The sequence below is a fragment of the Parasteatoda tepidariorum genome, chromosome 9 (assembly GCF_043381705.1).
Source record: "Parasteatoda tepidariorum isolate YZ-2023 chromosome 9, CAS_Ptep_4.0, whole genome shotgun sequence".
NCBI lineage: Eukaryota > Metazoa > Arthropoda > Arachnida > Araneae > Theridiidae > Parasteatoda > Parasteatoda tepidariorum.
Window position 1 is genome coordinate 28,567,318 of NC_092212.1, and position 15,144 is coordinate 28,582,461.

General features: G+C 29.3%; 1 protein-coding gene across 6 annotated transcripts in view; it reads right to left on the bottom strand.

Annotated features, from left to right (window-relative positions):
- The window catches only part of LOC107451597 (hepatocyte nuclear factor 6-like), a 277,515-nt gene extending 266,891 nt beyond the window's left edge, over positions 1-10,624 (bottom strand). For 2 of the 6 annotated variants that reach the window (XM_071185199.1, XM_071185202.1), the window contains exon 1: positions 9,258-10,564. In XM_071185199.1, the coding sequence (XP_071041300.1) occupies positions 9,258-10,365 (1,108 nt within the window). In that variant the 5' untranslated portion in view covers positions 10,366-10,564. Of the gene's footprint in view, positions 1-9,257 lie in introns of all 6 variants that reach the window. The other 4 variants (XM_071185204.1, XM_071185201.1, XM_071185203.1 and 1 more) reach the window with 3 other exon arrangements.
- Positions 10,625-15,144: the final 4,520 nt, after the last annotated feature.

A 15,144-nucleotide genomic window follows, 5' to 3' on the forward strand; every position in this document is an offset into this window, starting at 1 on the left:
AGCGTGTGTTTATATTACATAAAAAAAGAAAAACTAAAAAAAAAAATTTTGAGTTAGAAAATAACATGTTTTTTTCCAAACATATTAGGTTGTTTCTTAATTTCTTAGCAAAAAAGAGCATTATTCTTAATTTTTTTTAATTTTCTTTAAAATTCATATCATTAATGTGCTCAAAACTCTTGTTTTTTCAAAAATGGCAATCTTAAGATGCGTTTTGAGATTCTAAATTTTAGTACTGCAATAGATTGTGAGTTATGTAAAAATATAGAATATAATTTTAATATATTTCTTATACGAAACAAACATGCATGCGTAATTTATACTTAAACGTTATGCAAAATAGCACTAAAGATTTATTCGAAAATTCGCCGTTTGCAAGTTAGTATCATATTACGATCTTCAAATTAACTCTTTTAGTTCAGGTATAAGAAAGTATAATACAAGAGAAAGAGTATTTTAATATGGGATATGATCATTCAGTTATTAACTATAAGATTTTGTTATTATATTCCGCAATGAGCAAATTGCATACTAGATTTTTGTTTTGTTCAAACGTTCGTTTTTTTTAGCTTCGTCCGTTTAAACTACGTGTTTTTTTTTCAAACGTTCTGCTAGGTTTCAATTCGATAAATTCTTTAAATAATTACCATACAAGCGGAAAATTACCAAATCAATAGCTTAACTATCATATATTTTGGTTTTATCAATTGTTTTACCCCAAAATTTTCTTAACATACAATTACGGTAACTTAACCAGAATCTTTTTCCCAGTGAAGAAAAGTAAAACCAGTGAAGATTTTTACACGAATTAATAGTCCATAGATTAACATTCACTGTTTGCATTATGAATTACTGAGAAATTCGCAATGCTTTATTAAAAGTACCGTGTTTTTATATCAAAATTATTTCTTGAATGATTATTGGTGACTCTATAGTTTCAGTAAAAGATAATGCATTTATTTAGAGTAAGTCTCATTTCATTAAAAGTTGAAAAGAGGAATGGTGAATTGTCATTTGTTAAAATTGTTTTACAACAATCTTAAATTTTACTAGCTTTTTTTAAATGCACTGTTAGTTTTTGATAATACTTTTTTTAGTTTATGTTATTGGTTTAGAACATTTCAATCCCCCAAAAATTTAGCGTAATTTTCTTAATGATTTACGTTTGAAATGCAGTTTTAATTTTCTAATTGATCATTGGTTTATGTAGCTGATGATTATGAATCATTATTTTGAACATTATAGCAAATTCATATTGGTGCATTTGTATTTTAGCTTATTTTTTTTTTTAGAATTTTATAGTAATGAATATTTTTATATTGTTTATTTTATTTCATTTCATTGAATTATTCATTGTAATTTTTGTATCATAATTATGGAAGGAATTCGCTACAACAAATACATAATAATAATTACATAAAACACAATTTTCAACGGGATTCATGGGGACTCTGTAGTTTCAGTAAAAGTTAATTCTTTTATTTGGAGTAAGTTTCATTTCATTGGAGGTTGAAAAGAGGAATGGTGAATCGTCATTTTTAAAAATTGTTTTACAACAATCTTAAATTTTACTAGCTTTTTTTAATATACTGTTAACTTTTGATAATACTTTTTTTAGTTTATGTTATTGGTTTAGAACATTTCAATCCCACCAAAATTTTAGAATAATTTTCTTAAGGATATACGTCTGAAATGCATTTTTAATTTTCTAATTGATCACTGGTTTATGTAGTTGATGATTATGAATCATTATTTTGCACGTTATAACAAATTCATATAGGTACATTCGTATTGGAGAATTTATTTAGAATTTTAACTTATTTTTTTTAGAATTTTATAGTTATGAATATTTTTAAATTGTTTTTTTAATTTCATTTCATAGAATTATTCATAGTAATTTTTGTATCATAATTATGGAAGGAATTCGCTACAACAAATATATAATAATAATTACATAAAACACAATTTTCAACAACTAAAATACTGAAAATACAAAAGATAAATTTAAAATATAACTAAATAAAAGTAAAAAAAGACTTCCATAGAACGACAAACTCGTTGTTTAAACTTTTTCTCAAAAAAAAGAAAAAATTCTCCCTATTTTTTTCTACCTCATTTCTCCCCCTACTCTCAAACCCTTAGCGGATTCGGAAAAACGGGAAACGAGGGGATCTGCAAAACGAAAAGTTCTTTTTTTTATTCGAAAAGGGGGAAGGAATTAAATATCCCATTTCTAGGATTGACCAGGGTGGAAACGACAGTTAAAAAGCAACCGACCATCTCGCACAAAGAAGAAAGCGACTTCTACCGACCTCAGTTTCTTCTTAGCCGCGTGGATCCAGTGGTCGAACGGTTGCGGGAGAATCGTTTTCCCCCGGTGACTCGGGCGGCGAAAAAACGTTCCGGCCGACCCCCTGGGAGTTTTCTTTGCATAGTGCTCTGTTTTATGGAGGTTCATCTCTAGAGTCAGGATGGGAAGCAACATTCGAAAGAAGGAAAAAAGTTTTTTCGTTCCAAAGATCTGTAGTTTTAAGTAATTTTGAAGCTTTTAAAAAACAGTTTAAACGAAGTCGAATATCAAGGGACTATTTTTTCTCTTTTTTTTTTTGACAAACTGATTTGCCTATTTTGGTTGAAAGTTCTCTCAGCACAAAGAGTACAGAAAATGGAGTAATTAGGACGAATATTTCACCAAGCATTACAAAACTTAATTAAAAGTGTTAAAACAGCTAATAAATAAACTATTTATATTTTTTTGACCAACTGATTTGCCTATTTTGGTTGAAAGTTCTCTCAGCAAAAAGAGTACAGGAAATGAAACAATTAGGACGAATATTTCACCAAGCATAACAAAACTTAATTAAAAGTGTTAAAACAGCTAACAAATAAACTATTAATATTTTTTTAAATGTTAATATAATAATATATTCAAGAAATACCCGTTGCATTAAAGCATTTTAAGGAATTCATGTTATTATTTACCAATAAGTAAAAAATGCAATGCATTTTTAAATTACGTTTCTTTTTATTGGTTTTTGTATCAATTAATTCATAGTTTTGTTCTTTTGCTTACTTTTCATTCTATAGTTTAAGATTTCTGGACTTCTCTTGCAGATAAATTTAATTATTTCATTTATTATTCAAGCCTAACTTTTATTAATTGCTGTATTTTATTGGATTTCTTCAATTGCTTCGTTCTTCTAATTGCTGCATAATCTTCCTTTATAAGTCTAATTAGTATTTTTCTACATTTTTAATTGCACAATAAATATTTAAACTTAAGTTTAATCTATCCAAGTAATATTACCACACATAAAAAGAATTTATGTGTGTTTTTATAAACCATTATAACCCGTTATTTTCTTTTTATAGTAAAAATTTTCGATTTATAACTTTTCATAAATTTTTTCCTTTATACGCTTTTTTATATGCATTCTAACTCAACTTACATGTACTAAAATTCCTTATCTTGATATCATTAGTTTTGCTTGCTCATATTTTTACATTTTCAACAAAGTGTCCCATATTTGCAATAAAGAAAAATTATTAATTTCTAATAAAAAATAAGATAAGGAGTGAAGCTCGAATTAAAAGAAAAATTTAACCTTGATCGTTTCCGAAATTTTTTTTTAAAACTTGAATTTTTAAAAAAAGGAAAAAATCGTAAAGGAAAAATCGAAAAATCCATTAATGTATTATAAAAAAATAATATTTTTACAATATTTTAAAATATTGCTATAAAATGAGTACAAAAGAATTTCGCTTACGTCAAACTCATAAGAAATATTAAAAAGAAATATACGAATTGATAATAATTATAATAATAGATAAAATTTACGACTTGCGTTGCATACATATTCATGATTATATTATTAAATACATTCGTATATTTATCCTTTGTTTCACAGTACAAAGGATTAAGGATCATTATTGGATTTAATAATAATCCAAAGGATTATCTCGTCCTAAGGATTATCATTGAATTTAATTTAGAGATTCTAACGATATCGTCATAACTTGCAAATATTTATTTTATCAGAAATTTTAGATTTTTTTTAAATAGAAAATTCAATACTTCGCATTCAATAAACTTCAATGAAAATTTATTTTTCAAATAATTTTTAATATAAATTTTAATTGTTACCTGTTTAATAGTTTTAAGAGACTATTTTTAATTATTCTAAAATTTCATTTCACCGAAGTCTATTATACATTGTCTTGAACGTTCAATTAACAAATATTTTTATAAATCACCTTAAACTTAATTCAAATATGAATGGAGAGGTTTGTTGATTTTTTTTTTAAATTTTAAAAGCATAATACCTAATTTAAAATAATTCTTTCACCTTTAAAATGTAAAAAAAATTTAACATTTTTGTGAACTATATAAAGTATTTGCTTTTCATAAGAAAAAAAATAAAATAGGTACAAATTATTATTTAAAAGAACTAATTAGCTCTAATTCATGTAAAATACTAAATCGTACAAAATTTTAATGAAAAAGTCTGTCATTAGAAAATATTTTTTAGTTTTTTATATTATTTTAACGTCTATATAAACATAAACAATTTTATAAAAATAATTGAAATAACTGTTTATAATGAAACGCTAATAAGATTATGCGTAGTTACCAAAAGCTTATTTATAATTCAAAGTGCTTATATGATTTATCTTATTGTTAAAAAAAACGCAATTAGTAAAATATCAACTATTTAATCACTATATGTTTAACACACAAGTTTAGCCTTCACGATAAGTTAAAACTACATATTTCATTAACTTATTTTGAGTTATTGTTGAATATTAAGCAATTAATACTCAAAATATATTAAATAACTCATTTTTATCTTAAATAAATTATTTTATTTCTTGATAACTACCAAAAAATATTGAAAAATCATCTTTGAAGTGTATCATATTAAATAATTAAAAAAAAATCACTTAAAATGTCTCAAGAATCTTACTTGAATCTGTAGTTTAAAAAATTATGCATGGTAGCTTGAGTTCTCAAAATAAAACCCATTTACGCAACTCTAGAGAATCATAAATTAGAAACTCTAGAAATATAAGTAAATTCTACGAAAATAAATGTCAATTTCAGAATTGCAATTTTAACCAATTTTTTAAAAAAAAATTCAAGTAATAACTTACAAATATTTTGCAATGTTTTATTTTAAAAAATATAAGAATATACACAAAATATAATTCTTGTTTTTGTTTTTATTTCAGTAAAATTGCCTATTTATCAATTTGAATTTCATATTTACCTTGCTGCGAAAAACTTTTAATGCTACAGCGTGTATCCTATCGTATGTATTTTGAAAATACATCTTTTCTTTATTAAAGCCTCGGTTTAAAGTTTAAAACCGATTCACATAATTCTAAATAAATCATAAATTTAAAAATAATTAACAGTCAAAGTAAAAATCAATACAGATTAATTTTAGGAATTCAATTTCTACCACTTCATCACAAAAATACAAAATAAAACTTAGATATATAAATGTTCTTTAACATTTCATTTCAAAAAATATTACGATATTCTCAAAATTCTTATAATTTTTTCCCCTGTAGGCTATTTATTTTCATTTTATCTTAACCCGATTGCAAGGAACATTAAATACTACTGAGCGCAGTAAATATTACATATCTTCCGAATTAAAACGCTTTTTTTTCTTTTTTATTATAGTTGAGGAGTATATTTTTCGAAAAAGAAATTCTTTCAACAATCCCATTCGCGTAGAACGATATTCTCAAAGCAATACCCCCTCAACCAAATCGCGAAGTATTCCCGGGTTTTCTGTAAAACCTGATTTCCCGCAATAAGACTTACTCTGCAGAGAAACAACCCAACAGGGGAGAGTCCTTTTCCGACAATCTAAGCAGACTCTCGCCTTTTCCTTCAACTAAAGCGAAGCATTTGAGGATCGTTTGATTAGAGTGCCCTCGTCGGGGAGGGCAGGATAAAGGGGGCCAAGTGGATGGGGGGTTTCTAAGGGATTTTCCCCAGTTCCTTCCTCGTAATCCTGCTTAACTGGGGCACCTGCTGCCTTAGAAGGGATGGGGGTATCAGAAGCAGAGACTGATTCATACGTCACGCTGTCTGACAACTGGAGGACCCCTTTCCATCAACCCCCTGGCCGCCCCCTCATATACATTACCCTTTGCTGCCGCTGTGGTGTGGTGGTTTTATTATCCGTTAATTACATTAAGTGGATAGGATTATTCGTGGGTTGGACCTTTTGATGGGACAATGTCTTGATTCTTTGTGGATTTAAGATAAGCTTCCTGATGAGGAAATAATCAGGAATGAATACTTTTCGTACCTTTAAATGGATTCTTTTTGTTGAACAAAATTCTTCAGTATTTATAGTTTTAGTATCTTTTTTCTGGTTAACGTAGAATAAGCTGAGTCATATTAACGTTTTTAAAGATTTATTAGTTTTATATTATGAAGTTGACATTTATTATTTTCAAACTTGTGTGAAATTAAAATTAAAATCTTGTTTCTTTGTAGATTTAAGATAAGCTTCCTGATGAGGAAATAATCAGGAATGAATACTTTTCGTACCTTTAAATGGATTCTTTTTGTTGAACAAAATTCTTCAGTATTTATAGTTTTAGTATCTTTTTTCTGGTTAGCGTAGAATAAGCTGAGTCATATTAACGTTTTTAAAAATGTATTAGTTTTAAATGAAGTTGTCATTTATTATTTTCAATCTTGTGTGAAATTAAAATCTGTTGTACAAAATTATTTACCAATTATAGTTTTGGTATTTCTTTCTGAGTTGCATAGAATTAATGGAGCTATATTTACATTTCTAAACATTTATCAATTTTGTCTTAAGTTGCCATTTATTATTTTCAATCGAGAGCCAAATTTAAATTTGTTGCGCAAAGCTATTTCGTATTTATAATTTCGACCTCCCTTTTTGAATAACTTTGTACATCAGAACCTAAATAGATTTAACATTTTTAAATGTTTATTAGTTTTGTTTAAAGTTGTCTATTATTATTTTCAATCTAGTATAAAATTTAAATTTTTCGCTTAAAATTATTTAATATTTTTAGTTTCAGTGTCTCATTCTGACTTACGTAGAAATGGCTGATGCCTACTTATGTTTTTAAATATTATCAATTTTATTAATGGTTATCTTTTATTATTTTCAATCTTGTGTAAAATTTAAATATTTAAGTTTACATTTTAATAATTATTCTTTAATGAAAAAAATTTCTCAGGATCTTGTTATCATGGGAAACATTTGATTAGTTTGAACTTCAAAAGGTCTTTTTTTCAGTTGTTATTTATTTATTTTAATTTTTTTGTATACAATTATCGATTATTTTTAGTCTTGATGTCTTTTCCTGAAATTGATGCATCTTACTCGGAAACTTTGAATTGATGGAGCTTGCGTTTTTTTTTTTTTTAATTCATCAGTTTTACTAGAATTTATTATCCATATAATTTCCATTTTGTAACAAAATGAATCATAAGAAAAGTTCAAAGTAGGTTTTCTGAAGTGAAGAACATTTTACCGGGCCAAACCTGAGTAAGTGTATTTTTCTTATAAAATCAGTTAATTTCTTTACGGCGATATTAATTTATCAGTTAATTTAATTTATCAGTTTAACTAACGGCTTTTAAATTTATTTTTAGAATTAGTTTTACTTGAAAAATCGCTTCCTAGATTAGATCAGATTGAATTAATTTAGTGGTAAAAAAGAGTTTTTTTTCAACTACAGATATTTTTTTTAATGAAATGATAAAATAAATAAAATGTTTAAAGAATGTTCAAAAATAAAACAAATTCATTGAATTTTGAATTTAAAAACAATTTTTATGAATAATATAACACATCCTGCCACTTGTCTTACATGGTAATTTTGGAGCGTTTCTGTTGTATTATGTAATATTATAAGACAATTCATTTCCTAAAAAAATAATTTTAAAATGACAAATTAAAATTTTTGTTAAGAGTTCAGCAAAATACCAAAAGAATATAATTCAAAAATGTTATACATGAGATACTGATAAACGTTTTTCTTACGAATTTTGGAAACAAAGTTTTTTTCTTTAAAAATCCATTGAAACTTTTATTTAGAAAATAGACCAGGTCTTATGTATAAGTATTAGTCATGTTCTAGTTACAGTAATAACTAATTAATATTTTAACAGAAAAATGATTTTAAAATATATCAAATTGGCTCAGAATGTAATTTTTACGAAGTTAACTTCAATTACATAGTGCGAATTAAATCTAATCAGTGTTACTTTTTCGAAAGAACATTTTATTTTTTATCACAAGGCTACGAATTGGAGAAAATAATATTGTTATTTTTAAGCATTTCTTTAAGTTTAGAAAACTGAAAATCCCTTTACACTTCAGAAGTATGTCACAAGAAAATTTTGAAACAAAAATATTGCTACTTAAATATTGTATTGCAGAAAACATGAAAAGAGCGCAAGAATATGAGATTTTCTCCATCCGTACCTTTAATCCGTACTCTTAATTTAAATATATATGTATATGTATTACGTTTAATTTAATGACACCAAAAAATTTTTAATTTTAGAAATTAACATAATTTTTAACATAAGTTTTTGATAATTATGCAACTTAATATCAAAAGGCATTTAATTTCGTTTTTGAAGTTCATAATCATTTAAAAAAATATTAGTTTTAATCAAAAAATATTAGCTAGTTAGGATTTTAAATTTTCGACACGTATGGAGCTTATATATCTGGAATATTTAGCAATTTTATTTCCAAATTTCACTTCTTTTTGTATCATAGATTTTTTTACTGATACTTAATGACATTTTTCTTAAAATTTGTTCGATATCTATTTACATGAATTTCAATTAGAAAACCGTTATGTTAAATGTTACACAAAATTTAATATGTCCTCCTAAAACAAGTATTTGCTTATATTTGATAAGGGTACTTTAAAGAATTGTGTGTTAAAAGGAAAATATGAAATTAAACGATTAATTTTAATATCGTACTAAATTGAGCCACATCTCTCTCATTTTAAGCTTCATTACTACATGGAACATTACTAATACTATGGTTCAAATTAAATGGAAACATTGTTTTATTTAACACCTTATTAAATTCGCACAATATTATTGTTCAAAGTACCAATATCATGGTTAAACGTTCGACTGATTTTCTCTAGATAATATCAAACATGGTTCTGACTTAACAACATACAGAATAAGGGCAAGAATATCGATACAGTACTAAAATGCATACCTGCCAGTCGGAGAGCAGACATTCTCTGAAATTCTGGTTCTTCTAGCCACTTGTACATTCTGCGGAATGTCTCCCTTCCTGACTTGAGCTTGCTCCAAGGTTTTGGGTTCCTTAGGAGATCTGACAGTGTTCCCTGCGATCTGCACAGAACTCTTTGCGCGAAGATCGCCTGTGGTATGCTGTACCGCTTCAGTTCAGCGCTGATCCTCTGTGCCAGTTCCTTGGTGTTGATCTCCTCCACTTCTTCAGCAGAATTCACTTTCTGCTGCTGGTGCATGGACAGTTTACCACCACCACCATGGTGACTAACCGTGCTTACCATCGACACCATGGAACCATTCATAGAGTTCGGCACCGACGCCTGAATCGGGGCGCTTGGCTGTGTAAGGGGTATGCCCCCCGGTGTGGTTGGGGTTGGAGTCGGGGCAGCTCCTGTTAAACTATTAACTGTTGGTACTGGGGTGGGGGACGTTAAGGTTGTCGCGGCAGGCTTTACGTCCCTGATGGATGCAGGAGACTGGAGATGGTGACCTGACGTTTGATGACCCATATGAGTGCCGTTCATAGTCAGTCCATTAAGAGAGGACATCATGGACGATGGACTGACTGTCGGACTTTGAGGACTGACCAGGCCTCTCGTCAGATCCCTGTGAGCGTATGAATCATAGCCGTTTGGAGACATATTTTTTTCTGGAGAGTGAAGACCATTTTGTGAATAAGGTGACGATATTCCGCCTTGTTGCTGACCAAGTCCATTAGCGGCGGTCATCATCGCTGACATAGACGGGTGAGGATTCATGTTCATGCCAGCCATGCTCCCAAGTTTCTCATATTGATGATAACTATTAGCCATGTGCCCTGCCATGCCGAGATTGTTTTGCATGAGAGTAAAGCCACCACCGACATTACCCGCATGGTGATGTCCGTAATGATGCGTGAACTTGTCGGACATCGTCGATATGGGTGGCAGAGGCTGTAAAGGCGTCAAAGTCGCATAGCTGTTAGCCTGGACAGCGGTCGCAAAACCCGGCGGAGACATACGACCATTTAAAGTCTGATAGGTAGGCTCGGCAAGCGCCCGAAAATCGGACGCGTCTAGCATATTCATTCAGATGATTAAAATTGCACTTCAAACACCGATAAAAGAGTTGTCGATGGAACGTTGCGTCGGAACCTTTCTTACGCGCTGTTTCAGCTTCGAACTGATGTTTGGAAACCACGAGGTGTTCGCGCCCACTGATTGTCTGGGCCCTTCCTACCAAACACCTGATTTGTCCACTGCTCACTCGTGTGTTTCGCACCGTTTTGATGGCGATGGCACGCGGACACACCTCCGTGCTTCGGCCATTGAGTAATACTTTGCTATCATTCGCTGGGCGGAGCTCCGCCCTTCACGGACCACCCTTCGCGCTTGCGCTCCCAGGTAAGTCTCCTTTCTCCCTGCGTGCTCCCCCTAACAGAGGGCGCTGCATTTTATAGATGATGAAAGATAAGTTTCGGTTTCGGTATTCCCCTTTCCACTTCGGACGAATAGAAAGCCAGGTGGCTCTTAGATCAGCGTGGCACCACATTTAAATTTGGTAAAAGAAACTATTCGGGAAAATGATCAGATTAAATAGAATACTTATCTCACTTTTCATTAATTTTGGAGATTTTAAAATATTTTCATGACGTTTGTGAATGTTTTATAAATGTGAATGTTATGTCTATTAATTAAAAGTCAAACTACTAATGAAGTTACTATATGTGTTTCAATCAAAAATCGCATACTTCAATTTTTACAACAAAAAAAAAGTTTAGATTCTAAATAGTTAGATTTTTTTATTATAGCTGTATTAAAAGTTTTTTATGAATTCTCATTAACTCTTTATGCCTAATGCAGTGCCGCAATGTGGCTTTTAGATTACCGAACTTCTCGATAAATCATTCAAGTCAAGCTCCTCCAAAAAATAATAATTCAAAAGTAAAAAGCCATTATTTTAAAAAAGTTAAATTTGCTCTTTTAAAAAATTTCCTCAGAATTGAATTGCCTCTTTCTTTCTTTTTTTTAATTGCAACGAAGACAAAAATTCAAAGGCTTGCAAAAACTGCAAACTTCGTTAATTGGAATATATAGTTTACTTTTCATAAAATACTTTGTGCTAAATATTTATGCGTAGAAAAATTGACAAAAAAACTTATTTAATCCTTTTAAAATAACGAAATTATTTTTACATTAATTTATTAAAATAAAAATCCGTTGCCCTAGCTACCACTATGAAAAATATTGTTTGAAAATGCGGAAAATTCATAACAGTTAAGTTTCTAGGTTTGAAAATGAGACGGGAAAGAAAACAATGTCTAACCATTTTATTTGTAGCTATTTTTGGGGAGGGAAAAAATTCACTTTTCATTACTGTTTACTTTGCATCAGGAAAGAAGAAGAATCTATGTTAAAACATCTTGGCAGTAAAGAATATTTTATTCGATTAGAAAAAAGCTAGAAGCAAAAGTCTTTCTAACCACTTTAGCATATCTTTTTGTCTTGATATATATACACTTTCAGCCTTGGGAGTCTCTGTTTGTTACATTGATACCACATAAAACTGTAAAAAGTTAGGAAAGTTGTAAAAGTTTGAGTTAGTAAAAGCAAAAATTCGTAAAAAGAGATTAAAATTAACTACTTTTTCTCGCATATTTCGTTCAGTTTACTTATAAAACGGAATGTATGGAATATTTTCGTTTTAAATATGCATATTTTACAAAGTACAGTACGCAAAAAAAGTTTTAAAAAATTAGCCACTCTGAATAACTTTTGATAAAATCATTGGATTTTCACTTTCTAGGACTCAATCTCAATGGATGTTGAATCCGAGAAATTGTATTTTAAGAAGACGTATAATTAAATTTATATTCTTCATAAACTATTATAAACTAACCGATTTTACACAAGTTTTGTACTTTACAATAGCATTTTTTAAAATAATGTCGAAAATTGCATACCTTACAATTCAAACTTTTTATCTACTATTATTAAATAAAATAATAAAGAAATAGCAAAGATTTAATAAAATAAAAAAAATAAATTGCATGGAATTCTCTTTGGATAAACGAATTTTATAATTCTATGCAAAAGTTTTTCAATTCTCCTGAAATCTATAAAATAAACAAGCAAAGAAAACACAAAAGCGGCGTGAAACAAATGGTGCGAAAATATGGCGAAATACGCAAAAAAAAAAATTAACATTGAGGGGTCCAAATTTTGGATCGCTGTCTTTACCAAACTATTAAGACCATATTTCCCAAATTGTTGCATTTACAGCCGCGATGGCTCTGGGGAAAGAGCATTCACCTTCCAATGAGGCGAACCGGGTTCGAATCCCAGTTGATACGAATTCCGCATCTAGCTTGCACCAACCACTGTGCTGATGTGAAATATCCTCAGTGGTATACCTGTGGGAGGTTCTCGTGATCTTCCTCTCCGTGTAACGCAAATGTGTGTCAGTTTCATCGAAAAGTCCTCTACGAAGGCAAATTTCTCCCAATACTTGATTCTGGAGTTCAACAGATATACAAGATTTGTTCTCTAGTTGTAGGAAATTAAAGTGATATGTTTGTTATTACTACACTTACACCTCAGTAAAAAAGAAATTATAGTTTTTATATATAAGAGAGTGATTTTTCTGCCAACAGGATTGTTTAATCTTAAATTACATTTAAAAAAATGATTTAAATTTTAAAAAAAATTAAAGAACACATTTTAAAAAAACTTTTTTTAAATATTTGCATAGGTATTCAGTATTTATGGGTGATAATAAAAAATGAAATTAATTATACCTTTTAACTAGTACATTTTAATTGCATGCTTAAATTTATTAGCTTAACATCTTAATTAAATGCTTAGCGCCGGCTTCCGGGGCCTACGCTAAGCCATCACCTCCTACATTAAAAAGCCTCCACGCGGTCTTTTATAAGTAGTCTGCGCAGACTGTTTACAAAGTGAGCCAGTTGTGCGCATGAACCCAAATTTTATTTTAAAAGGACTTGAGAGAAATTAATCATATATATTTGAGAATTGAATCTGCAGTGGTTGACAAGTGAATAAGGCAAACCAATAATATTCAGAAATAAAACAAATTTTTAGTTAGATATTTGCTACCACTTTCTTATTTTAGCTAGATTTTGTATTAAGTAACTCGTTCGGAAAGTGGATATCCTTCACAGTGGTCTGATCGGACTACCTATAAAAAACCGTGTGGAGGCTTTCAATTATAGGAAGCGTTGGCTAAGCGTTTGCCACCTTGCAAAACGCCATAAAGTCGTAAATTTGGCGAATAAAATTGAGTTTTGACAAAGGTGTAGGCGAATGGTTTTTTCTACTTTAAAGAAAAAAATATATTTAATGCGATCCTCAAAACTACGTCAAAATGTTTCTAAGCAAATCAGCTGATTTTTTTTATTCAATTACTGTGATTCGATTTTCGGTAGATGCGCCGCATAATCAGTTAAAATTGGGTCCAAATAATATAAGCCTCACCTAAAGTACCGTAAAGTAGTTTTCTATGAGGAAAAAATTAAACATAAAAAATTAATAAGATCTGCAGATGGCGAATACTTTCGAAAATTGGCGAACACTTTTCATATTTTGCTATTTTACTGGCTAATAATTTGAAGGCCCTGATAATCTATATATTGATTATATTTTTAAAAACATTGGATTTAATGACTAATATGAATGCTAAACAGCCTTAAAAAATTAAGATGATACCACGTAAACAAGCAAATGCTAGTTTTGATTCAGATAAAAAAACCTTCATGAGTGCCTTCCCAGACACAAAATGTCATTCATAGTAGAAATTAGTTCTTCATTCAAAAAAGTAATTGCGATATTGTTAAATAAAATAAGATTTTGCTCTTTTTTTTTTGTTAATAATATTAGCATATGTATTCAGTAGTAATGATGAACGATAAAAAAAAAATTCGATTATAATTAATCGAATATATTAGTTATAATAAAAATTATAATCATTTAAAATTTTGATCATATTTATACATTGATTAATTGTTGAATACTAGTACCGTCCCTTTATAATATGCATGTTTACTATTTATTTAAAATCATTCTATTTAATTACTGTTACGAACAAAGATAAACAATGATAAAAACGGAAAATATTACCTACTCAAATCAGGGGTTAAAGAGAGACAGAAAAGAAGAAAAGCTGTTAGTAAAGCATTTCAGTCAGAGACAGCTTTTAGAAGGAGTAAATCTAGTTCTTTCTCTAAATTGTTCAACATTTAATTTTTACGGTTTATTATAATTACATACATCTGCAGGATTGCGTGCCCAATTTAGGCTTATAAATCTTTATCAAATAGAAGGACAGCACAAACACAAAGATACATTCACATACCTGCCAAGTCTTCCGGATTTTACTCAAGATTTTAATTTCATATTTAAAGTGGTAGTAATTATGTACTATTTTTTCTTTTATAATCTTAATTTTTAAATGATATTGATCACCACTATTCTTACAAAAATTAAGCACATACATTAATATGCGTTACTATCATGGTTGTCAACTTAAGTTTTCTCAAATACAACGTATTTGTTTGCTTAAAATTAAAGTTTTAATTCCATTTTAATACCACTGGGAAAAATGATAATAGAAGGGATAAAAAGTTGGCAGGTATACATCCAGGGTAACAACGGGATTCGAACCCGCTACCTATACGCTTTGCCCAGTATTTGGCTGGCAATTCCGCTTATCCAGCAAGGCCCCTTAATTTTAACGGGATAGAAGCACTTTTATATATTTGCTATAATTAGAAGAAAAAAATCTTGTTAGGGTAGTTAGAGAAAAAAAAATTTCTACAAAAAATGCCAGAGTGAAATGTTTATATATAT